The 27,771-nt window shown below is 38.6% G+C and overlaps 1 protein-coding gene across 7 annotated transcripts in view; it reads right to left on the bottom strand.

The window, feature by feature from the left end:
- The window catches only part of MAPT (microtubule associated protein tau), a 95,911-nt gene that overhangs the window by 23,807 nt on the left and 44,333 nt on the right, over positions 1-27,771 (bottom strand). For 2 of the 7 annotated variants that reach the window (XM_042473402.1, XM_042473403.1), the window contains 7 exons: positions 22,526-22,612; positions 19,622-19,708; positions 15,088-15,141; positions 12,495-12,878; positions 5,898-5,947; positions 3,031-3,228; positions 1,554-1,686 (listed from right to left, as the gene is read on the bottom strand). In XM_042473402.1, coding sequence (XP_042329336.1) covers positions 1,554-1,686; positions 3,031-3,228; positions 5,898-5,947; positions 12,495-12,878; positions 15,088-15,141; positions 19,622-19,708; positions 22,526-22,612 — 993 coding nt within the window. The remainder of the gene's footprint in view (positions 1-1,553; positions 1,687-3,030; positions 3,229-5,897; positions 5,948-12,494; positions 12,879-15,087; positions 15,142-19,621; positions 19,709-22,525; positions 22,613-27,771) is intronic. The other 5 variants (XM_042473401.1, XM_042473404.1, XM_042473407.1 and 2 more) reach the window with 3 other exon arrangements.

Below are 27,771 nucleotides of genomic sequence, written 5' to 3'. Positions count from 1 at the left end.
ATAGTAATAGTGGTGGGAAAAGAAAGTATTGTTAGAAATGGAAGATGTTGAGTCCTGAACCCTCCTTAAAAATTCTGTATTTGAGTTGGGTAATTGCACAATAAACTTTCACCTGGAAGCACCCTATGTCACTTTCATTAAAATCTCTATACAGTATTTAATGCCCTTGCCAATTTCACTTAAGATAAGTAAAACTCTGTCAGCTTCAAGTCTCTCTCTCTCAGCTCAGATTTTTTCAGAATATCCATTTCCTGCAGTGTTCTTGGCCACAGTTACAGCCAACAAGAATATGCCAGGAAATGAATTCTTCAACCTTCTCTTGAGATATTAATAGTCAAATCTTGATACCGTCATATTTGTATGAAAACAGATCCCAATAAGACTAAGGCGGGATTTTTACCTCTTGAAAGATATTCCAAAACCCCATGTCTTGGCACTGTTTGGGTGTTCGCCTCTACAGGTTTAAGGTTAAAAATGGGAGCAGGGATACTTGCACGTTCCACTCCACTGACTACTCCCTGAGCACCAAGAAGTTTAGAGGTTTAGCACGTTGAACGTGAAGGTCAGAAGAGGGTCTGATATTAAAGACTGGATAATTAAACTCTATGATGCAATAGAGATGGACAAATTAACATTGGTATTAAGAGGAGAGACGGTGTGCAGCGTGGATCAAATTTGGAAACCTGTGACTGAGTATCTTAAGAAATCCTGGAACCTTAATATATAGTTGTTATACTGTAATATGGAGTAAAACTGTGATTGGTTTAACAGTGAAAGGGAATGTTTTTTGGAGATTATCTAATGGGTAATTTGGTATTATAGTTCTTGGTAAGATCAGAATAAATATATATGTATACATAAAGACGTATATATATATACATATATGTTATGGGGTTCAAAGATATACAGATCATGACCATTTAGCCTTGTCAGCTTTCATGTTGTTTCATTATTCTGTAATTGCTTGAGTGGAGTCACAAAAAGCTATACTAGAGAATGAAAGTTACGCTTATCTTGAATTTGTACAAACAGCGTAAAAAGGAGAAGGAAGTAACTTGCGTGTTAGTTTGAAGTATGAAGATTGGATGTTAGTAAGAAAATCAGACAGAATAGGAGAGAAGGAATGAGAAGGAGAAGGGAGAAGTAAGGAAGAGAGAATGTGATGAAGATAGATTTGGAAATTGGAAGTTGTAGACAAGTATGTATGAGGGGTGAAAGTAGATGTATGGTATAGAATTCATACTTACAAGAATGTGTTTTATTTCGCAAATGTAACCATGTATGTATGTATGTATATTTGTATGTTTTTTTATTCTAATAAAATTTATTAAATTAAAAGAAGAGGGCTCTGTAACCACATTCAGCTCCCAATCATAGGAACTGAACGTTCAGTTGAACACGGTTACAGAGCCATCTTTAGACACTCATTCTCAATAAATGAAGTTATTTCCAGATGCTCGGGGAAATTGGGAGGGGGGGGGTTGAGGCTCATATCCCCAATGCAAGCTGGATGACCGAACTAGGACCAACAAACAAGAAATCTCTCTTCTTACCAAGGCTAGGTGGCGTCTTGGGAATGGTAGGAGTTTTGGCAGGGATCCGAGATGCACCAGCTGGGCTCTTCTGGTTTTGTGCCACAGGAGGGCGTGGAGCAGCTATCTTTGTTGCACTTTTCATGTCGGGACCCTGGTGAGAGAATTCAGAAAGGGCAAGGTTGCTGTATTTATGGCACTGCTCATTAACAGAAACTGCAAACTGCTAATGATGGAAGGTTTCCTTGTATGTTTAAATATTTTCACCCAAAGCCTTAGAAACATTAAGTAACATTTAATCACAGCTCTAATACTAGTCTATCACAATAACATGCAAGATTTTTTTTGACATGCAGGACTTTACACATGCTGGTTATGTGTCTTGTATGAGGCTTGCAATGCACAAAATGCTTTTGTTGCCTATTCACATTTGATTTCAGAAAATCCTTCAAATATAAATTATGTTACTGTTATTCCCATTGTGAGTTTCAGTGAAGAAACACAGAAACGTACTAATCAAGAACCAAGAAAGCCAATGAAAATTTTAACAGGTTCCAGACCGGACAGTGTATCTTCCATATCACAGTGATATTATACTACTGAGTAACATCAATTCAAAGTCACTCATGTTACTTTGCTCCTTAGCTTCTAAGCATACAGATTTCAGAAGAAATCTTACAGTAATATAGGGGTGTAGTTTTGTTCTGTTACACCCATAAACTAAATGTGCACACATTTTCCAAGTCTCCTTTCTACAGCATAGAAATTTTAAATTCAGATGTCACTGGATATTAAATTTGATAGCCAGATAAAAACAGGACTGCTGTATAAATCTTCACCAGTACATTACCATACCCATCTATGCAGATGCAGGAATAAGTGTGATAAAATACAAACATACCTGACACATGAAAAAGCTGAGCAATGGCAATATATCTACTGCCATTATTAAGGCTGTGTCAATATTACTTAGGGCAATGCCAAGAAAAGAAATCTAAACATAAAGAAGAATTTAAGCAGAGTAGACAATGGAAGTTTATATTGGTGCCTTTTAGTCCTCTCCATGTTGTGAAGCTGTGTAAGTTTTTGTGCCCTCTTTAAAACAGAAAGAAGAGCAAATTAATCTACTGAGTGTCTGTTTCTTTGACACTAAGAGTTAACTGAACACAATCTTAAGTGTACCGTGAAGCAGTTTAACCACAAAAAGCAATTATTCTTCAACTTTATGATTAAGAATCACTTATTAACCCTATTTTTGGGACCTTCAAATGGCAGAGAAATTGCAATAACATGTAGTGGCAGCAACTAACTACCTTTATCCACTATGATTATAACTATATCTATTTTTCCAAACTGTAGCTCTTAGGAAAACAGCAGGGTTAGTATAAGTTAGTTAAGAATGCACACACCAACCTAATGAAAGGAAGGTAATCAGGAAGGAGAGGTAATACATCCCCATTCCTTCCCTCTGGCAACTTTTTAAATACAGTTTCCTTACCTTGCCCTTTTTGTCTTTTGTTCCTGAACTGCTTAGTCTGGATGCAATAGATGAGATGTGTTTGGGGGTGGAAGCTGGTACTGAGGACACAGTGGGGCTTGAAGTTTTTTTCAAAGGGATAGAACTAACAGAGGAGTTTCTTTTAGGGGTAATGGAGGTTTTGCCTTTTGGGGTTTTGATACAGGAAGGTATGGATGTCTTTAAAACAAGTAAACAAAATACAATTAAGCCAAAGATCAATAGAAAGAAAAATTATGAAAATTATGAAAATAAACAGAAAGAAGATGGAGATTAAAGAAAAGTGGGAATGTCCAATTGCCCCAAATATATCACACTACACTGCTGTAGCACTATTATTCCACTTTAATGGCTATGGCTGCCTCCTGTGGAATTCTGGGTTTTTAGTTTAATGAGGCCTAAGAGCTTTCTGAATGAGAATTCTAAATCCCCCTCCCTAACTGCAAATCCCAGAATTCGACAGGAGACAGCCATAGCAGTTAACGTGGAATAATAGTGCTATAACAGTGTAAAGTGACATTGTCAGAAAGCTAGAACCGAAGAGGAATTACCCTTTCCGCTAGAACTATTCTGTTATCAGGCAGGTGCATCAAAGCCTCATGTCAGACACCTCCCTCTTACAAGGATTCAATCACAAAATCACAGACTGGTGAAGAATTCTTCAAATGAGCATTTGAAAATAAAGGTGCTTCCAGATGTCAAATTTATTCTCTCCATTGGGCCGGTTGCCACCATAAAGTCATAAAGTAAAATTCTGAGAGAGATCACAACTGTTACTCAATCCCCTGAAACAAAAATCCCACCGAAATAACCACAGGTCTTTGTTACTTATTCTCTTTCTCCCACAGAAACAGCTGGTGGCAACCATGGATATCTGAACTGGCCACTAAAAAGTAATTGTTAACTTCAAAAGCATTGCATCTTTTTACAGCAACCCTCCACAATATATCACTGACACAGAAAGAAAAATTCTTGAACAACTATGACTCACAAAGAGGCTGAGATCTGTGCAGCAGGTCAACAAAATTTGCCAACCAGTTAAGAGTTACTTTTTGGAAGAAGTACAATAACATCCAAAATACACAAAATGGCAGCAAACGTTCAAAGCTCCAGTGGCTTCTTCATCACACAACGGTGTTAAAAGTCATGTGGCGGGGGATGACACACACGGCTACATTTTGTTAAGATGTTGTGGTTGTTGTTCTTGGTTGAAATGATATGGAGGGATATGCATGCAGGCAGGGGCCATCGCTTTTGGCCGTTAGGGCTCTAGGAGACGAAGTGTCTTAAAGTCTAGGACATAAAATTCAAACACCAATGTTCTCTGCCTAATAAGGGGATGGGTAGCATCACAAAGGAAAGAAGCAGCCTGGATATCAAAGGAAGCATCTTTTGTGCTGCTAATGGAGTTTAAAATTTACTTCCTGGACTTTAGGACTCTGTCTCCCAGAGCCCACAAAGTCAGAAGGAATGGTCTCTGCCTGCATGGATATACCTATGTATATCATCATCATCTTTTCCTCCTGTTTGATTTTTAACACCTTTGCTTAAAGAAGCCAGTGGAACTTTGAAAGCTTTCTTCACACATGGTTTGCATTTTAGTTTGTCTAATAAAGGTATCACTGTTTTGTGGGTTTTTGATGTTATTGTACTTTGCCGTATGGTCAACACAGCTACCCCTGGATATGTTTTCTGGATCTTGGAAGAAAACATAGAAACCAGCACTGGAGAGAAAAATTCTTACGGTGTATCTACCCCTTTCAATCATGGCCTTTCTCCAAGAAAGTATAGGCGCCTATCACAGTACTCCTTTTCTTTGAGCTTCCTATGCATGTCTGCTTCATTCTGATACTCATCTTACTCTCTCTCTCTTTAGACATGTAAATCGCTTCTGTTTTCCTGATTACAGTGGTGCAAAAATGGACTGGAACAGTTAACCATAAGGGAAAAAATTAAATTTACTGACTTTGTACAGGGGGAAAAATGGAGTGGAACAAAGGCTTTCATTCACAATGTTCCAAATTACAGATTTTGTTGATATTTTTTTACCAGGAAATGATGCTAAACATATATTGAAATGTCGTATCTTTAAAACTCTGGACACTAGATGTCAGCCTAAGAAGAAGTGTTTCTTAAAAGATCATCAAACTCAAATGAAGCTCTATGCAAAAAAGGTTATCAAGTTCTAGATTTGCTGTCCTATTTCAGACACAGAGTTGAAAGTGGCCCCCAGAGTACACAGGGTGCGCTATTTTAAGGAATTTTGACTGAGATCACACAATATGGGCTTTGGCAAGTAGGACAGGAGAAAAAAGTCCAAAACTATCCATCAGTTCCAAAGCCTTGTTTCATGACCATTCAGATAATCTGGACTCTTAAACTGTACTTAATGATTTCGAAACAGAAATCTGTTTCCCAGTCAAGATTATAGACAGGAGGATGTATGTATGTACAGTCAGCCCTCCACATTTGCAGCTTTGAGTTTTGCGGCTTTGATTATTCACGTATCTGATTCATACATTCTCTCTAGAAATCTCTAGTTCCTCCAGCACAACTCTGTGGTCAACATCTGCCAGAAGCTGCACTGGAGAACCTAGAGATTCTTAGGGAGAAGACTTCTCTAGGCATTTGTTGGTGTTCCAGAACAATTCTGTGGTCAATGTCTGGCAGATGTTGACCCCAAAGTTGAGCTGGAGGAACTACAGATTCCTAGAGAGGTATTTTCCCGGGGGGGAGGGAAGGTGGTCCTTATTTGTGGTGTCTCCACTTTCAAAGGCATCCTGTGCCTCTAACCCCAGAGAAAGTGGAGGGCCTACTGTATATGTATTCATGTGTACTTCTCATCTTACCTTTGGTTTCAGGTCTTCAGTTCCAGTCCCATTTTTGTTATCCATGCGAGCTGAAGAGAAAGGAAATTATAGTTAACGCTGTGGCTTATGGGCTGTGTATCTAAAATCCTAGAAACAGAAAACCATCTAGGGTGCTTCCAGATGGACAGTTTCTAGCACTACCCATGAAAATGCATTATGCAGGGTTTTTTACCCTCTCTCCTTGATGGATTTTTTACTTATTTTTATTGGTGAAGAAAAAAAGACAAAAGGAGTGATGGGAAAACATGAGCTTGTTCCCAACAAGGATACTGTCATCTAGCCCCATTAATGTAAGGTTTCTCTTTGAGGCAGGATAGCTGTAGAATAACAACCTTCATCTGGAAGCAGCCTTTTACTTTGTGGCCTAACATGCAGTTTTGCTCTGTGCTTAATAGGAAAAGCCCACTATTCATAGAATGATATTTGTGCTTTGTAAAATTGCCCTCACTCATTCAAGCCAAGCTGTAATGCAAAAACAAACAAACAAACAGATAAGCATGTTGTGCCCCAAATCATCTTTTAAAAAACAGGGAGGGCATCCAAGAAATACAGCCAGCTGTATTGGGAAAGACAAAATACTGTGTGTTCCCACCCAACTGGTACTATTTCTGGCAGCTCCTCCAAGTGTTTTGTTTGAACCTCTGTTTGCTATGTGATGTCAGGAACTGGCAGTGGCAAGAGCAGTGTGGCCTTTAACTACTGAAGTAACAAATCACTTTCACAGCTCCTCATAGTTTCTCAACACAAGTTGAGCAAGAACTTTAGTGCTCTGTCAGTCTACAATTAGTCTCCTGGAAAATGAGAAAAGCAGCTAAGGAGGAGCTACGATGGGTTCACATCTTAGTTTGAACCAAATATTTTAGATACTCCCCAAAAGAAAACTTTCACATATCAGACAGCTGAGTTGGGACAAAAAAGAACAAATAACTTGTAGTGTATAAAGCAATGATTCTCAAAGTTTTTATCTGTGTGACCCCCTTTACATCTATATGTGGATATCACCCCCACACACACACACAGAGGTCAATGTGGTATATGAATGAAAATATTTTGTTGTTCAGTGTGTATATTTTTGTTCAGATGTTCAAATACAGTCGTCCCTCCCAATTTGAGGTCTTGCCACTAGCGCCCCTCGGTCTTTTGCGGATGGCAAGCCAGGAGGGACATAATGGTGTGCGCTCCCAAGGTGCGCGCACAGGAGCATTTCCCCATTGTAATCAATGGGGCTCCAATATTGGCAATTTTTCTGATTCACGCCGGAGTGGATCCACTGCAAATCGGAAGGGACGACTGCATACTCATATTTTCCTCTTCCTCCTCTTCCTTCAGGCAGAGGGTCTAAGCATTCTCTTTGCCTTTCTCTTCCCCTCCAGGACAGAAAAAAATTGGAAAGTGAAGGAGGAAGGATTAGGTTCTCCAAGTCTCAACTCCCCTTTGAGTAACTCTGAGGGCCCCCCTGGGGATTCTGCCCCTCTGCAGGAGAACCACTAGTATAAAGTGCTTCAAAAACATGCATTCCTCTCTTACAGAATATCACTTTGCCCACTTTAGGCCAGTTCAGACATCACAGTATTTTCCAACACTATTTTTTTTCCCCTTTGTTGTTGTGTGCCTTCAAGTCGTTTCCAACTTATGACAACACTAAGGGAAACCTATCATGGGGTTTTATGGGCAAGATTTGTTCAGGGGAGGTTTGCCATTGCCTTCCCTTGAGGTTGAGAGCATTTGAATTGTAAGGTCACTCAGTGAATTTCATGGTCGAGTTGGGAATCAAACCCTGGTCTCAAGTTCTAGTCCAATATTCAAACCACCATGTCGGAAGAAGCTAAGTTACAAAGATTTTACTCTTTTCTTCCACCCTCGTGTTTTTTTGGAACTGTCATGTTTTTTGCACCTAAAAATATTTTAAGTAATACAGATGATTGGAATAATCCCCTATCTATGTAGACTGGGCTGGATAGCTGTAGAAGGCATAAAGGCCAATTTTTGACCTCACATATTCTCCTGCAGGCCAAAGCCATCCGAAACATCTAGTCTTAAGAAATGCTCAAAACTATAATCCAACAAAATACGATGGCCTCATTTTACTTACCACAAGGTACATGAAAAGATTTCATAGTGTTTCCAGGAAATCCCATTGCTGACTAGTTATTCTTAAATAATTACAAATCCGTAATGATTTCATTTGTAATAAAATTACAAATCTGTATGTTTCCCTAGAAAACTCTGACCATCACACAACATAGAAAATAACACCTGTGCCATTTACTTGAAAAGCAATAGGCATCAGTTTAAGCACTTTAGGTCCCATTTATGTCATAAATCCTTTATGACTGGTATTGCCAGGTGTACCTCATTATAAGAATATCCCTTATATGAGGGCTGGAAAGCTTGTCCCTTACAGTACTTGCAAATGGCCCTTATTATAAGGTATGTCCCCTTTTTATTTTTATACAAACTGAACAAATCTGTCAAAAAAAATCCCTATAATAGAGTGTGGGCCTTTCATAAAGACAGAAATGTGTGCATCATGTAATTTATGAATGTGGACAGTATGTTAATTTTACAGAGGAATACATGGCTAAGTTAACTGAAATCAATACTTTCATTTGGTATTGAGACAGAACACAAATTTGTTAATAGCTAAGTCCTGATTGTCAGCTTTGCATGTTATGAATTTTGATGAAGGCAAAGCTATCACAAGTTTCTCTTGGCAGAATTTGTTCAGAGAGTATTGCCCTTGCCTTCCTCTGAGGCTGAGAGAGTGTGACTTGCCCAAAGTCACCTAGTGGGTTTCCATGGCTGAGCAGGAACCTTGGTGTCCCAATGTTCTAGTCCAACACTCAAACCACTCCACCATGCTGGGCCTCTATATAAAGTATATATTATTTAAAATGTGAAGATGGGAGTTAGTCCAAATCCACTGATTTTGTCAGAAGATTACTTTTTCAATTGAATTGAATCCAATTCTTGATTTGCCCTCTAACTGGGTTAATCAGATCACAGAATGGAGAGGTGAAGGGCTAATATCTGAGGTTAAAGCCTTGAGAATGCCAGTGAGCCAGTTTTCAAACTTCTCATGGGAAGTTAAATGTTAAAACAAACTATTACAAAAACAAAAAAACAAAAAACCTACCCTAGCAGAGATAATATATATTCCATGTCCACTTCTAAGAGACATTCACATTCAGATAAAAAGGCGCTAACACACATGTACTGTGATGGACTATCTCACAAACTGAGAGCTACAGTTTCTTACAGATTTAGCACTAGACCAATATAGAATTGCAGTTGTTTTTGTTGGTGGTGTTATTACATATGGAGTACAGAGTTAATACATATAGAGTATAATTATATTTGTATACATAGTATTCTAGAGGAAGCAGATAATCTCTCCTATCAAAGGTAGTGGGGTGACATATTTGATCAGCTAATTGCCCAGTATTTCTTTTTTAATTTTAAGCAGAACAGCAAAATGGGTGGAATTGGGGAAGGGAAAAAAGAGTCACGTTCACCACATTGGGAAGTTGCGAGATTTTTATATACACTTCAACAATGGAAATAACTAACATTTTTAAAAGTCAGCTATTCAAGGGCTCGGATTTCTCAGTATCTATATCTTTACCACAGCTTAATAGGACAATATCCAGTAGATCATTTTTATAATGAAAGTAAAACTTTAAAATAAAATTGACAGAAGTCTTTTTTTTTAGTACTTGTGTCCATATGGAAAAACCTTTACAGGTCAGATTAATTAATGAACATTGTTCAACCCGCCAAGCTCATCCTGGGCTCTAAAATAAAGAACACAGCACCGGAATATTCCAAGACAAAATGAGAACAAAGATTTCCAAAGACAAGTCAATGAAGAACCATGGGGTTTGGCATGAGACCAAAATAAATGGCACTTCCCTACTTCTAGTACTTCTAAGGAGGTACACTATTCCAACGGGAGACATTAAGTTAGATGGTCTATGCCATCAAACACAAAGTTGCTTACCTATAGTAACTCTAATCTGGCATTCTGTGCAGTCATACATTTAGAACCATGCCTGCACAGACAACCCTCATCTCGGAAGTAAGTGTGACTTGCCCAAGGTCATCCAGTGGGTTTCCATGGCTGAGTGGGGATTCAAACTCTTGTCTGAAGAGATGTAGTCCAACACTCAAGCCATTACACCATGCTGGATCTCCTTTATGGGCATATCTTCGCAAAATTAGTTAGCACAGCATTCCTGATAGAGCTAAGGCCTTTGGTACATTCAACGTTCCCTGCCTGATGCTCAGGCATATACAAATTGCTCATGCAAGTACACAGATGATTATGTTTGAAAAACAAAAAGTGTGCCAGTCTTCCGGAGAACTGCTTAAGAGACATCCGTGCCTAGTCCTGGAAGGATGCATCCTTCTTCCTTCTTGATTTCTTGGAGATCTCTCTTTTTAGTCATTCAGCAGTGACCTAAAAATCTTATGCCCAACTCAGTGCATACTAGTAGATCCTCTTACTAGATTTCTTTTTGTAATTTATTTCCAGCATTCTGATGCTGACAGAAAGGCCACTGATTTAGTCAGAGATATCAATGCCAAAGAAGCTTCCAATGAAGGGTTCTCTAGAAAAACCAAAGGGCTGTCAGGCAATCTGTGACTCAATTCTCTCATATGAGTTCTTTGAGATGCTCTGGATGTAAAGTTGCAAAAAGCTCTGTAAAATGTAGACACTTCTAACATGCTTTACCAGCATTCTCTCTCTAGAACACATGATCATGTCCAACAGACAATGGGATCTTTCTTCCAAAGAGATGGCACTTTAACCAGGCCTGTGACTGATTCATGATTATCAGTATTCACTGGTACTTCAGCTGAAGCCAGAGCACACTCAAAATTCTTGTTGTTGTTGTTGTGTGCCTTCAAGTCATTTTCCAACTTATGGTTGAAATTACCCAACCAGAAATTCTGAAGCAAGTTACAATATGAGAAATCTAAGACAGGATTAACTGTCGCAGCTGCTCACCTGATGTCCAAGATGCAGAAAATCCCAAGTAATTTGAATAGAGAGAGGAGGAGGAATAGTATGTTGCTTAGGACGTCTTTAACAGCAGTAGAGTATAAAGCTCTGTCAATACACTGCATGGATAAAGACAATGGCAGCAAGTAGTATAGCCAATAACTTCACAGTCATTCCAGAAGCCATTTCTGAGGCTATGCTGGTTGTCATTATGGTGTGAAGAGGCTCCATCTGCACATTCTTTGGGCAAATGGGGAAATGGCTTGTGCAGTAGTTTAGCAGATATCTCCTAAGAACAGAGTCTAAACAATACATCTGCCAATATATAACCAGGAATTATGCTGGTACAACTTTTTGAGAGGATTCTGGTTTCCATATCCTTACTACAAAGCTTCTAAGAGATTCATAACTGTCACATCATATTTTTTAGCATGTTGTTGTTAAGGAAATGCACTGTTTCTTAACAATCCCCACATACAAAATTACAAGACAGCAGGAATGTTCTAAAACAAGGTACATATTTTCTACTCATGAATTTCCTCAACCAGATAAGGCAGTTTGAGATGCCTGAAACAAGAAATGCATATAATGATTTTGAGGGGTTTGAAGCAAATGCAAAGATGCTAGTAGAGAATATAATTTGGTGTATTACTAGAGTATCAATTGCTGAGGATCTTCTATTAACTATAATGAGAACACAACAGCTGTTGTTGCTATTGCTGCTGCTGCTGTTGTTGTTGCTAATGCGGCCTTTTCCCAGTATAGAACTAGAGGTGGCTTACAACAGTTAACAACAGATACAACTTTAAAATTCATATCATACACAAATTAAAAATATAATATAAAAATATTAAAAATAGTGTGTAATTTCCCTGGATACAAATGATAGGAAAGTGGTAGAAAAAAACCTATTTAACTTCTTGAAGATTTCCCCATGAGACTTAAATATGCCTTTATGTGCCTTCTTCAATAGTAGTAATTTTTTGTGAATGTTGATAGAACAAAGAAGAGAGATGGAAGAAGTTATATCTGGTGTACATTTTACATTTATATTACAGTACAAACTTAAGCCAAAACTGGTGTAAGTAAACCATTCTCAGTTTGATACACACTACAGTGGCCTCCAAAAACTAAAACAAGAATTCATGGTAAGGATCAGAGGCTTGCTTGTGTAATGAGATTTTGGCCAAAGAAGTCCAAAATCAATTAGCCCCATTCTTTCTCGGAAAAGAGTTTTATTTTACTAGTTACTTTAATTGGTACTGAACATCTCCAATGAAGCACAAATGAAAAAAAGGATAGATCCCACATGATGTAGTTTTGTGTGGGAAATGTTCAAAACGAATAACAGCAACCATGCAAGAAAAGCATGCAGCCATTGCTTTGATAGACTGCACCCATCCCAACATCTAAAGGAAGCAGCAGCAAAAGCAGTGCCACACTATTTTGTTTCTTCTCAATGTATCAGGTGAAGCACAAAGCAGCAGGATTCAGGGAGAGTTGTGCAAGCTTGTTTAGTGGTTTAGCAGAAGCCTTCCCTTCTTTAAGCAAGACAGCTGATTCCCACGCACCTTTCAGAAGCGGCAACCGACTGCTCTGTTTCTCTGATATACTACTGACCGCTTTCTTTCCTGGAGCCTTTTGCAATTCTGGGATCTGCACAGTATCCACTGTCTCCCCTTCCAAGGAAATGTGCTCCTCTGGAAGCTTCCCTACTTCTAGTACATGTTCCAAGCATTTGCTCTCCTTCTGGACATTAGCTTCAACTTCAACCCGGTAAAAGTCCTCAGTGGGGTCCATTTCTGAAACCATGGTACACCCTTCTTCTGGTAAGACTGACTCTCTCTCATCCAGAGTATTCTGCGGGCCTGTTTCATCAATGTCCCTGTCTTCATCCTTGCCCTGCTCAAAGACATCTTCTTTCAAAACACTTCTGAAGTAGAAGGAGCCATCAGCTGTTGAGAAATATGCCTTGTGAGCAATTCCCACTGGTCGATTGCCTATGTAAGCAGGGAATTTCTCCTGGTAGTCCTGTTTCTCTCTTTTAGATATGTCAAATGCTGTTCAAAACCTGCACACATTATGAATTTTGAGAACAGCCTCCTCAGCTGTACAAAATCCCCCATACCTCTCTGGCATCTTTTGCATAGTAGCTATGTATGTCTGTTCTTTTAGCTTTATCTGTCTACAGAGTCTTCCATGACCTACTAAGGCAGATATCACTTTTACATCTCCAGTCTGCGAATGTACCAGAAAATGTTGTGATATGTGAGGGCAGCTAAGCTTTAGCAGGTTGTATAGGCTTCCAGGGAAACCTGTATTTGCATATTACTATATGCTCCTGAATCTTTTCTTTCAGTCATCCTGCAGTAATGATGTGTTTGGCTCTTGGAGGTTAATGAGAAGCATATTAAGGCAATGAATTAATATGTATACATCAATAAGAAGCTATTTTGGGATGCTTATAAAAATCATTATAAATATGTGAGAGAGGATTATTAGAGAAGGAGAAAGAAGTAGAACAGCACCATTTGCTGTAACAAATTCAAATCTCGTGTGCTTAAGGAATCTTCACGTAGACTGTAGGCCTGCTTAACCTAAATGTGCTCAAAAAACTATACTTCTCAAATGTGCCATGAAATACTGGCACACAAACTCAATGATTCATCTTATCAGAATATCCATCAAGTGCTTTAGGGTAACAAAGATCAATACTCAAAATATCATAAAAGCACCTCCAACTAATGCATTTTGGTGAGTAATACCGGTAATATATATCAATATAAAGCACCTCTGTTGTTACTGTCTTATGAGACAAGCAACCCTTTGTTCTCATGTTAGAGTAAAGCAGGCTGGAGTTATATAACACAAAAATACCTACTAATTAACTCTCTAGGTTAAAGACCTGCAAAGTTTTATTTTCAGATGATCTACCATTATTCTATTATTCAATTTGTTCCAAGTTCCACTGTGATACCAAGTTTACTTCTATTATAATAAATAAATAAATAAAATTTTTATTTATATGCCGCCCTTCCTCCGATCAGGGCGGCTTACAACAGGTTAAAATACACATAATACACATTAAAACAAACCAACAGTAAAAGCCCCATAGCCCAACCTCTTGGCCAACCTCCAACCTCTTGGAGCTCTGTCAGCACAGGCTGACAGAGCTCCAAGGCAAGCATTACTTTCCGTTCCCCTTCCTGTTTTTTTAGTTTTCCAGTGGCATTATCAAGACAGATGGCCAAAACCCCAAGACAGCACTTGAAGGAGGGGTCATAATCACCCAGTTCAGAAGTAAAAATATATAGTTGCTTATTTTTGTGCGTATCAGACTCAAAACTAATGCCTCCCCACCATTCTCTTCAGAAAACTATCAGAAGACTGAAAGGTTTTGATTCCTATTTTAATGAGCCACAATTTTACACTGCATCCAAATCCTAAAGTGTGGTATCAGATTATAAAATAGTTGCTGCTAAGTTTAGAGGCTGCTCTTCACGGAGACTCAACTGTTCCACTCAGAGAACAAGCATGTTTCTCAAATGGTTGAAAAGAATATAAACATAATTTTACTGCTCTTCTGATTGTCCAAGAGATTGCAAGGGAGAGTTTTAAAAATGGTTTGGATCCATAGTTAGTAATGTTTAGATTAGACTCACTGAAACCAATGGGACACCTGTCATTTCTCAATAAGGTATTGAAATTATTCTTATGGCAAGCTGTCCAAACGGTTGTTAACTTAGGGCATTTTAAAAAATTCGCAGTAACTATTTAAATCACTGCTCTCTGGCAGCGCTTTAGGACCACTGGTTTCACAGCCCATGCCGTCACATTTCCAAAGTTGTCCTCCAAGTGAGGGACCACATGAGCCCCAGGTTCAGTGCACTTTGCCACATCAATAAGCCACTGTTTCAGTACTAAGTGCTAGGTTTTGAGGCATCCAAAAGTGAGGAACTCAAGTGGAACAGTAAAGCTACTGAGAGGTAAAATTATAGTTGCTCTCTTCAAAAATGAAAATGTTGACAGATTCAAATAGCACTGTTTATATCTGTGAGTTGTACAGCAACACATCAAATGTTACCATCTTATAAAAATGCCCATTCTTCCCCAGTATGACAGAGTTTACCATTTGCAATTCTGCAAATCAATTACTGTGCTTACCTTGAGCATCCCCTGCAGCATGGTCCTCATGGTTAGCAATGCCTGCTTCCTCAGCTACATTTTCCAAGGTGAGATGGGGAAATGGTTTAATGGAATGTTAAATGGAATACAAAACAAATGATTCTAATCACTTTATTATTTTTACCTATCTTCCAAACTCTATATGAATAAAATACGATCTAAGTACATATACAGCACACTTAATAGTACATGTATATCACTATGAACTTATATACAATATTAAGTGTGGCAGGACATTTAAATGACAATGAGATTAAACAGTGAGAAACATCTACATTGAAACGATCAGCAGCAAAGCCGCTCTTGAATGATGTTCAGTAATTAAATACATCACACACACAAAAAGACAAATAGTAAACTTTTCTTTTTTCCATAAAACACGTCTGCCAAAAAGATTTTTAAAATAAATTTAAGAAATCTCAGCCCCTATAACCCAAAACTTTGAGGGGTTGCTTAAACCTAAACTAACCAATGTGCTCAGGAAGGCCTAATAATTGGTTATGTTAAGGGAGTTCATATGGAGAAACTTCCTTTAAATCCAAATTGTGTACATGGTTTTCAAACCAAGAAATACAATGCACTACAGTGGTGTTCCTCTTAACAAATAGTACCAGGGACAAATTAGTTAATTCCTTCCCATCTTACTGACATTAAGATTGTTTCTTTTGAAGCCTTTACATTTCATATTCCCCACTCCTCACGTAAGTGGTAGTGAAGATCCAGCTTTCAGATGTTCTTTGCTTTAAGTAACATATATTTGACCAGGCTCAGTTCTGATTTCTAGTTTGAGGACTCTTGCTAGGGGTTATTCTTACAATACGTTTGAGCTGCCTCCTAGCACTATCAGTCAAAAGACATTGTGAAGCTATTTCATCTTTCTCTCATTCGTGGATTTTCTTAAATAAGAAAAAAAAAGATGGCACAAGCAGTGGGAACACATTGGAGGGTTACAAATGGAAGCATTTTCTGTCCACCATCTCGACAAAATTTTATGAATGATGTCAGTGGCTTGTACAATGAAAAGTCCCACCTAAAAGGTTCCTCTACACAGACACAACTATATAATGGATTTTTTACTCTTATTCCTATCTGAAGAATTTTTACCTGCTGAGGTTAGGGATTGGACAAAACATCACTAATGTTCTGTACAGAATGGAGACATTTTCCTTACTGTCCTAGAAATCTTATGCCTAAACATTTTAATGTATGACACCAACCAGAGTTGCTGGGAATGGTAGAGAAACAATCTGCGGAAGATCTAAACTAAAAATAATGCTCAGTTCAGTTGGGCTAGAAACTCTGTGTATGCATGCATGTATACATACATGCACATACACATACACAGGAGGACCCAACCAATTTTTCTGTTTAGAAATAAATAACACATATGATGGTTTCCCTACTTTGTGCAGGAGTCTAGTGTTTCTGACAGGCTCTGCTTCCATGTTTATAAAGGGAGAAACCAGTTGCTTACCTGTTATTAGCATGTCAGTGGTCTTCTGTGCAATCACATGTATGGACTCTGCCCCTGCACAAAGGAACATCTCAGAAACCTAGATTTCTTTGAGAGTGGTATCCATCTATTACCCACTTCCTTGGAAGTACTGTGTGTACCTACTTCAGACTTCACAGAGTGCATATGTCTGAAAAAGCAGGTAAGTGCCTTTCCGCTCAGTTCCTTTGCCCTCCAGGGCTTATCAGAGCCTCCAGTGGGAAATAGGTCAGTTTATGTCATTACACAGAAGACTGCTTGAAGAAGCAAACAAACAACTTTTTCTTCTTCTGAATGGTCTCAGAGAAGCTATACATCTGAGGGATTACCAATCTCACTCATCTAGAGGTGCAGACAGAGATATCGAATGAACAAGGTTTGCAGGATGGCTTCCCATAAATTAAAACTGCATTTGCTCTGGATGAACCAATATGATCAAAGATCTAGAAACCAAGCCTTATGAGCAATGATTCATGAAGTTATGTCAAGATTGGAGAAGAGAAGCCTGCGAGGTGACTTTAAAAGAAATTAAAAGATAGCTATCTTTTAATAGAGGAATGGATATCATGTAGAAGATGGGGGCAAGCGTATTTTCTGCTGCTCCAGAGAACAGAACATAAACTTATGGATTCAAATTATAAGAAAAGAGATTCTACCTAACTTTAATACTATAAAAGCTCTTCAATACTGGAAGGGACTACCTTGCAAGTTGGTGGACTCTTCATCTTTGGAGTTCTTTGAACAGAGGTTGAATGGACATGTTTTAAGAGTGCTTTAACTGTATATTCCTGAATGGCAGAGGATTAGATTAGATGGCCCTTTCCAACTCTATGATTTATGAAATAGTCTTGCTGAAGGAGAAACAGTGTGTGTGGGGGGAGGTATGCCTTTATTAGTGAAAAGGAGTGAGGTTTTGCTAGTCAGTTCCTCATTTCAATAGTACAGTAGGACTCTGTATTACATGAGAGATCCATCCTGAGGCCCTTCACGTATAACAAATTTCATGTATGATCTGGAACACTTACCTGAAATAATGTCAAAATGTTCTCTGTAGATATTTTCTAGGTCCTCCACTGTGATTCTATGGTATGCTTCCACTGAAAGTTGACCGGGGCAGTATGCAAATACGACTAACAACAGACCCACAGGTCTTTGCATATAATGGAAGCCACATAATACAAACTCAGATAGCATGTGGTCTTACAGTATAAGTTGCCTAATTAGAAAAGGCTTAGGACTGATCCATTCATATTCAAGCATATGAGTGTCCCACTGATTTTGATACGCTAAGACTGGATACATTCCCAATAGGAAGAAACAAGCTTGACTTTTTGAGGTCCCTGATAACATACAAAGAGCTGAGGAATAAAGGACGTTCTAAAAGAATGGCATGCTCTTATAATGGAATTCCAGAGCTCCCTCCACATACATTGTATGCAAGATCCATTTATGCTTTCTAAAGTGTCCCTTATATTTTCTATGCTGCTCCTTCTTTACCAAAAGCAATCTCAGAGCAATTGACCATAAAGTCATGAGAGTATATTACAAAATGCTACATATTTGTAATATTACTACAAAAATTAACCAGAGACATGTTCTACTTCATTCTTGACATTAGGGCAAAAGACAGGCAAGTATTGGTTCAAGACAAAATCTGGCAGCAACTTCAGGATAAAGATGATGAAACACAATAATACTGGACCTCTGTGGAAATGTAAATAAGACAGATCAGGGCTCTAAATGCATTGAATGCATAGACAAAAGGATGGATGGCAGGAAGGCAGTCTTAAGAAAATTAAGAAGTGTAAATCTCATCTAGTCTTTGGTTCAAAAGGATGCCCCATTAACCTATGTTAAGACAAGCTCCACAGAAATGTGAGAGGACAAGTCAGAGGGTGAAGACTACTAAAGCCTATGGAATAGTGGCAAATCAAGGTCTGGAAGAAATTGGTAACACAATCAGATTGTGAATGTGTGATGTAAAAATAGTGACCAAATGCAATTTGAGGGCTGGTAAGCCTAAGAGATAAAGATTAAGAGATACTGCAATACCAGCTAAAAAGATGTTAGATGTGGTGGCACTCTATTTACTGCATAAGCAATTTAGCATTTCCATTTGGCAGCATAGGGTCAAGCTTCTTGGATATGAATAGTAACTACATCTCAGACTGAGAAAGGAAGAACAGCTAAGGCCAAATCCTTCAAGACACTGGGGTGTTGTGTGGAAGCTGTGATGTAAAATAGCCTCCTCATTCTGTGAGATATGGTCTTCCATTGGAGGAAATGATCCCAGCCAGATGACTGATTTGGCATATTAAAGCAGGCAGGATCAATAAAAGTGATTAGTAAGCAATCCACATAGCACATGCTAAAACATTGGATATCTCCAGAAATTAAAAAAAATAGCTAAAACTCTGGGTTTGCGCAGAATTGGATTGCCTCCAAAAAGAATCCACACACCAAAATGGATATGGCCAGTCTTAGCAGTTTTGACTAGCTGTCTTTGCCTTTTTGACACAAATGGAAATCACAACTGGGGAAATGTCATATGAGAGGTGTATCACTTAGATCAGAACCATTACGACAGCCACATAATCACGGTGGCACTGGATAATGTTGGTGGGGCACATGAGGAGCTGCAGCAGTAAAGAAAATGACAATGACCCTATGGTCATTCACCAAAGAACATGGCCCCGTTTTTCTGGGGAAGATCCAAAATGGCCCCAATGGACTGGGTCAGTTATATGGTTCAGAGATTATCTGGTCAGACTAAAAGATAACTTGCAAAAAAATCCCTACACACTATATAAATGTGAGCACAATTCACACAAGCATATTTTACTAAATCAACCATGAATCAATACTGTCTTGTGTGAAGCAGCCCTCATTCACCTCCAGTGCACCACCTTTGATTGTGTATTCCTGCATGGCAGGAGATTGGATTGGATGGATCTGGTGGTCTCTTCCAAACCTATGCTTCTATTATTCCTATTGGCACTATGTCTATCACAGGAACCTCACCTGTGGTTCCCTCAAGTATCTCAGCATGCTGCCGAGCTGCAGACCGATCCTCGTGTGCTCTGTCCTCCACTAATGGAGCAGTGGCCTCTGAAACAAAGAAGCAAAAGGAGGCAATTTTCAGCTAACAAGCATGCAAATCCATGTTCTTTGGACATTTGTTGCTTTAAGAGAATGGAAGAATATCCTGCTGTAAATGGCTGCAACACAAAAGCAGTCATGCACTAGGTTTTCTCCTGACAGCCCAAGAATGGAATTGGCAGCCAGATGGATGAGTTCTCAGCCTAAAACGGAGCTGGATATAAAGAATAACTGCTCAAAACTACATAAGTGAAATTCTAGTTTGATTAGGAATTTGAACTTGGATCTGATATGCAAGGTTATACATGCATTACCACAAAGATAAAACATGTAGCTTTCCCCACTATCAGGTTCATTTCTTAGCACAGGAAGTCATCCAAACATTTGTAATACGCAGATTGATTATTATGGACTGATCCTCTGCTCCTTCCAGACTACGGAGTGCTTAATTCAAGCCCTGGTAAATGTGGCACAGATGTGTATGTCTAAGTGCTAGAATTGTTCACCATCTACATAGCAGAAAATTGGCCAGTAAGTCTGGCGACAGAAGTCAAGATACATTTCATGAGAAACAGTATGAGCTGACTTGGGAAGATGAGTAGCCATAAATGCCTAGAAATACTACTCATGGCAAGATACACAATGTACAGTTCAAAAGTATAAACTATTCCCCACAGATCAATCCCACAAACCGATTTTCCAATCATAAAAGACAATAGACAAAACATAGACAAAGACAACCAATGAAACAGAAAAAGCAAGTACACAGATACAATACTGCCCCTGAGTTTTTAATCTCTAACCTTTATACCTGAAACAAGATATCTAAGCTCAAATGAACTGAGTAGATGGAGAGAGGGAGAACATGCTGCTTATTCTTTTGCTCTTTTCCAAAGACTAGGAAGTTTTTCTTCAGATTACACTTTTTAGACTGTTTTTGATGTTTTCTTCCTTTTTAGAGGATTTAACTAAAGTTAACAAAAGCCTGTCCCACAAAATGTACCTATTTGATGCACTTCCACTCCTTTGCTTATATTTGTTACCAAAATTATTTGTAGCTGAATGTCCACAGAAAAGCATTTGGAAAGCTCCTTACCTTATGACATGAGTGATTCTTCAAGATGCCAGATTTAGAAGATTCTTCTAACTGGGTTTCACAAATAACAGTATGACCAAATAGGATGCAATAGAACAATTACTTACAAGCTAAGAATGTTACTATTTGCCATATAAGAGCACTTGCAGCCCAAAAGAGAAAAGGATCAACATCAAGTAAGTTTTATTTCAACAGTGCAGAACTGTAGATTAAAATATGTTTATTAGAGCACGCTTACAATATGGGTTACCCAGTGTCATTCTGGCATAGTTTTGTCTTGTTTTTACAGGGCTTTTTGTACTGTTTCCTTTGTCATCCTTCATCACCTACACTTTTCTGACTCCCAAATCATGTTGGTGAGATCTGCTTGTCTGCCACCCTCTCCAGAAGCTTACCTTTTTTTCCTTCATCGAAAATCATGCAAAAGTACATTCTCAGTGCACTGCATCTGGGACAATCTCAAACTACAAACCAGCTCCATTTAAACAAAGAACTACTGGCATTCTGGAAGAGCAATGGTCTCACTGCAGCAGGCACTTTTGTGGAAATTTAAATCCAAAATTAGCCCTACTTATAGTAGACATGATGAAACGAATACCCTTTTTTTGGTGACAATTAACTTACTTCTCATTGATTTCAATACTGTTTATGAACTGCAAAGGCACAAGAAGACAGCCAACAGCAGTGCCAATACACAATAGCTAAATCATTTATCTTTGTATACTGTATTTGGGTGGTAAATTACAGTCTGTTATTTTAGCCCATTAAAAAGTGGTATTTTAACCATTAATCTCCATAAATTCAGTTGACTTTTTCTGGTATGTAAGAAGCATTTCTAGATGATCCAGGTAGGAAAGCTATTTAAAAAAGTCATTGTTTACTACCATAAAGGACTAATTCTTTTTTAATTATGTTAGAATATTAGTTAATTTCAAGGTTGCTTGCACCATAAATCTCCATCATGCCTTGCATATTTTTCAGATGTGTGTTGTATAGATGATGTAGGACTGAAGTGAGTGAAATAAGCTTCCATTTAGCAACAACCAGAGGAAAACCCATAGTGTAGACAGAACTCTAAAAGAAAGTGTCCACTGTACCAATTTTCTTCATTGGGCTGTAAAGGATCTCCCAACAAATTTCTATTCAATTGTTTTCTGCAGCTATTTTAATTATCTTCAAGGCAATCCAGAGTTAAAAAGAGAATATGTGTATATTTAACAGACTATGAAGGGCTTTGATGTTGGAAGGCCTGATTTATCAGACTACAGACACTCTAGATTTGAAGGAACATGGAGGGAAAAAGTGCAATAAACTCTGTGTGTAGTGGTTTCGGCCACAGAATCTGTCTAAATGTCAATTATTTGAGCCTAAGCAGAGATATGAGAAAGCTCTCTTTTGGACCTGAACATACAGGTCAAAATAAAGCTACTTCAGGTCACTTTGGGGGTATGCTGTTTAAATGACACACAGATCTTAAGAGGCTAGAAGCTGCGCCAAAGCTGCACTCCAGTCCTTAGGACTGGAGCATGGCTTTGGCACAGCTTCCGGCACCTAAGGACTCATGCAACATTAAAAGAGCATACATCCAAAATGACCCGAAGCAGCTTTATTTTAGCCTGTCTGTATGGTCCCTTTTATTAGTAAAGGGGTGGCAATTTTGATGCACTTTTAATAGACATGGCAGTGCTGGCTGCTATAAATGTCAAAGTAATGAGACAGAGAGCTCCCACCTTCCACAGTTGGAGTACTTTTAGTATCAGATGCTTCAGACCCTGGTTCATCAGCTCCATCATCAAATGGTATATGGAGGGGAGAGCCTGGAAATACACATATTTAGCACTCAGCATAAGGAGCTTAGGTTTGGAATATGGCCCACTGAGTAAGCAAAAGGTGTTTTAGTTAAAGACTGTTCACCCCCTTATTGCAAAGTGCAGGCATGCATATGTGGCAGTAATCACAGATATTAGCAAGAGTAGGGAGTGAAGCAGCAAAAAAACCCAGCTAAAGTGAAGCTATCAAGAATAATTGATCTGCTAAGTGCAGCAATCTACAATTCAAAACAACAAAAAAGGAAAGCCAACAATCAGGAAGTCAGTTGAGATCATTATGATTACATTTCAAGAAACTTGCACGCCATGTCTTGCTTACAAGAAAGTGTATTTCAGCACCCTACAGCATGACAGCAGTAGATGCCTTTTATGAAAAAAGCAAACAAAAATGTCTATAGGTAATTATGCATAAGTTAAGAATAAGTGCTTCAACACCAAAACTGGCCACTGTTGAGAAGAGTAGCCTGAGTGACTCAAAAAGAGAGAGATTTGAGCCTGAATGGTAGAAGCATGAAGACACACACATTCCTGTCTCTTCAAGGCCTGAGTCTTTTAAAATTCCTGAAGATACATCTGACTAAAAAGGGCAGGAATGTGAAAGGTTCTACAATATGTGGACATGAGCAACATGGAGGGGAGATTTGGAAGAAGGAGATTTGAAAAGTGTATGTCTTGGGGGGGATCCCTCTATGTTCAGCACACAATGGGCGTTAGATGGTATTTATTCTTTTCCTTTGACACCTATATAATATGAAAAAGACCTATGTGCAGGCTTCATTATTTTCCCTCCCAAAGAAGAGGAAGGATATGGAGGGGAAATAACCACAAGGAACTTACTCATTGTGATGTAAGTACTAGCATCTTGTAGATCCTATACTTGCTCAAAATTCAGTAATGCGAGTAAGATAACTTCAATAGAAACTGACCATCCGTTCATATGCCATGACACATACCAGAGTATGAAAAAGTTATTTCTGTCTTCAGAAAGTAAAGGTGAAGCAAAAAGTACCACCTGGCAAAATAGGAACAACAAGTCAGTTGTTCTACCATTCCAAGCACTAAGATGTAAAGCAAGGTGGCCCCCAAAAACAGGAGAATAGGTGTTGAAAATGGCATGGCAGTCACAACGCAGGCTGGACACTCAAAAACACACCTTAGAACTGTTAGATGGCTTTGCTTTAAAAGAATACTTCTGTTGTGTTCCAGATATTGGAGAAATTGGAGAAATATGTTTGCTAATGAATTCAAGTAGAAGATAAATTATGAATGAAAAATTGCAGTTCTCATTATTGTCTCTAATGGGTCCAATGAGAATACAAAAAAAGGTGTGAACTTCTGGTCTTTTTCAACAGTTTACAGTCACTATCCAACTTTTCATCAGTGTTTTCATTGAAAGAGCTAGCTCCACTGAGATCTTTTGATCTTTAAAGCTGCAAAGTACAGCCACCAATAATGCCTATGCTATGGATCCAAGCAATGACCTGGAAGCACAAATAATCTCATATCAATACTGATTTGGTGCCTTGAAATCTTGTTGGCCAAAGCAAAAACCAACCTAGCAACATATTTCATCTTGTAAGAGATCCTCCACCAATGACAGTGACCTACTAAGATAAGAGATCAATGCTACTATTTCATAAACTTTCCAGTATACTGTCTACGCCAGTGTTTCCCAAACTCTGGTCCTTCAGATGTTTTATACTTCTGCTCCCAGAAGCCTAAGCCATCTTGGCCAATGGTGTGGGATTCTGGGAGCTGAAGTCCAAAACACCTGAAGAGCCAGAGTTTGGGAATCACTGGTCTAGACACTAACCCTCTTTGTCAACCTACACAGAGGAGAACATCTGATCTGGCTTTCCTGCTGAAGAAGCTACTGTGACTGTGTGTGTGAATGGGTGTTTAAATGAGAAACAGTTCTCATCTTGAACTCTGTATAAGGGAAATCACAACAGGTAAATTGCTGGAGGAATGGAAAGCAGAGAAAACAGGATAATGTACTGCAATTTTTAAAAAAATCTATAGGTATTTTTGCTACTAAAAACCAGTGTGGTGTAGTGGTTTGAAGGCTGGACTATCACTCTGGAGACTAGGGTTCTACTCCTCCCTTGGCCATGGAATCGCACTGGATCGCCATGGGCAAGTCACATACTCTCAGCTACCGAGGAAGGCCATGGCAAACCCTCTCTGAACAAATTTTGTCACGAAAACTCCATTATAAGGTTGCCTTTGACTGAGTGACCATAAGTCAGAAACAACATGAAGGCACACAACAATAACAACAATTTTGCCATTCTATTTCATAATTGATAGTGTCTCTACTATGTTGTACTATGGTGGACAATTAGATTCCCACTATAGAATCTGATGACAATGAAGATGTTTTGAGCAATAGGGACAGATATGAACAGAATCATTGCAATCTTAATCTCATTTTAGTGGATGTGTAGGCAGAACATGCTACCAACATTGCTTAATGATTGAAGGATTAGTTTGTAAATTTAGTGACACTTGAGCAATGGAAAAAATGTGATGACTGGGTGGAATGCTTCCTGGGACTTGAATCAAATTGACAAGTACAGAAAATTCAGTTGTAATGTTTTCTGAGACTTTAGAAGAATCAGGGAGGTGTCCAAGTAATACTTAATACTCCAGTCATGAAAGAGGATGGTATCAAGCCTAAGAACAAATCTGTATGTACAAGGTACCAGACAATCATTGAAGGGACCAACAAGTAAGAAAACCCAGGATCAAATTCAGGCTGGTCACTGGGTTGTGATGAAGTTAGTATGGATGAGGGTACTGTTGTTAATTCTGAAAAGCACTGCACTATCGGTGTTAGACTATGGTAGTATCAGCACTAAAGGCTGAAAACAAGTCAGGAAGCAGTAGCTTGGAATTATCACCAGTGAAAATCAAATGAGAAACTGCAAAGGCAGGGTTACAGCTGGATATTAAGAAGACAAAAATAATGAGCCCAGAAGACGTAATAGGTGAATATAAAAATACAAAAATTGTTAAAGGTTTTCTATACCATGGCTCAATCGAAATGGAGGAAATAATCAAAATGGAGGAATCCTCTCACCAGGAATTAAGAATAAAAATTGGAATGGCAGCTTTTAGCTAAGTAGGTAAGATCCTCATGTCTAAAGATTGAATATACTGTATATGTCAGGATCACCCATACCATGGTATATCTATATATGTAAAAACTGGACAAAGAAGAAAGCTAATGGGGGAAAGTATAAATCATCAGAAATATGGTACTGGAGAAGAGTTTTATGGATACCAAAGATACCAAAAGGACAAAGAAATGGGTCCTGGAACAAATCGTTGTATGCTCCATTGAGTATAGCTCCACATTACAAGTTAACACAAAACCATATTATATTTTTGAATTGCCATATTCTACTGGCAATCATGATCCACAAATTGTGCTCCTGTAAGTTGGGAACAGCAATCCTGTATACTGTCTAGAAGCCAAAATAACTTAAACTGAAGCCATTGTACTTTGGACACATCATGAGAAGCCCTGACTCACTGGAAAAGATTATAGTGCTGGGAAAACTGGAAGGTAGTGGAAAAATAGTAAGATGACATTACAAATGGATTGATTCAATAAAAGAAGCCACAGCCTGAGTCTGCAAGAGCTGAGCAGTGCTGCTGGTGACTGGAATTCTTGAAGGTCTTTCGTTTGTAGAGTTGCTATAAATCAAAGCCAACTTGACAGTACATAACAACAACAAAGAACAAACATCCGATGTGTTTATGTCTTCTAATCTTGCAGATGGAGATGGCTGGGAAATTATCCCTGTTAGTCTGTGGAAGTGAGTCTGCAGCCAAGATAGTGGACAAAATGGAACTAGGTTTTGGTTGTAATGCATGGTTTATATGCATATAAGCAAGGTGGCAGGATTACTGCCAAAAGACAGCTCTAGAAGCTTCCAAAGATCCCTATGCAAGTGCAGAGAAACCATATGTGTGAGTCACAGAGACTATGAAGAAGAAATGCTGGATGTGATCAATCTATGCCAGCTATCCATGGAGATGGAGATGGCTGAGAAACTAGAGTTGTTAGTTTGTGAAACTGGGTCTGGTGAAAGGTAAAATGGTGATCAGTCTTGCCAAGATGAATGTGTTGAATTCACTGCCATATTTATAGTATGAGGTAAAGTTGCTGTAGCATCATGGTCCAAATATGTAAGCAGCACGGCAAGGGAATACTTATGAGACTGACATCCCTGCCCAAAATAAGCTAGGCAATGATCCCATAACAGTGAGTCAAATAAAAACATGGGTGCCTAATTTAACTGTTAAATGTGTTTATATGAGTCCTGGAACCACAGGAACCAAGAATACAAAGATTGACAACTTGAGTCCTGACTGTATTGACCCTTGTAAAAATATTCCCAGAATGAGCACAAAAATGGAGAAGATGGAGATGCATGTTGACATCTATACCAGTCTTGTGACCCTGAGACAATAGACCTCAGTCTCAGATGTTTGTTGAGGTTGATCTGAGCATTCTACCAGTATTAGTTACTCCTCAATCTCTTCTTCAAAACTTGAGATGGACTTCTTGGATAGCCAAATTTCCCAGACTAGCATCAGTTACATCTGAAGAGTGAAGATGTCTGAAATAAGGGGCAACTCCGTCACTTGCAAGGGAAAACATTATGTTCCACCAGATCTTAGTGGTCTAATAGAGCCTTCTGTTTATTTTTTGTTTTTTGGATTCTGAGTGTCAGAGAAAATGTATTTGTTTTACATCAGTAGACGGAGGAGAGCGGCGGAGGACTCTAAGGCCAACTCCAATGTCCCCAGAACACCTGGCTATACCGTCCAGAGTTTTATTATTTCAGATATGTAATTGATATTTGATAACTGACTGTTGTTTTGTTGCCAGGGGTGAGTTGGGGATGGTTGTTAGATTATTATGCTATGCTATGTTATGTTTTTACTATGTATTATGCCATGTTATGCATTTGTTTTTGTACTTTGTATTCTTCATGGATTTTTGTGTGGGAGTTATTATTCTATTGTTATATTATTGTGCTGTAATTGGAGGGATATATTTTTGAATTTTTCTGTTGCCTTTACTTGTAATCCGCCTTGATTCCACAAGGAAAAGGTAGAATATAAATAAATCG

The sequence above is a fragment of the Sceloporus undulatus genome, chromosome 6 (genome assembly GCF_019175285.1).
Source record: "Sceloporus undulatus isolate JIND9_A2432 ecotype Alabama chromosome 6, SceUnd_v1.1, whole genome shotgun sequence".
Taxonomy (NCBI): Eukaryota; Metazoa; Chordata; class Lepidosauria; order Squamata; family Phrynosomatidae; genus Sceloporus; species Sceloporus undulatus.
The sequence above is the reverse complement of the archived record's forward strand: the minus strand, read 5'-3'. Positions and strand labels throughout refer to the sequence as shown.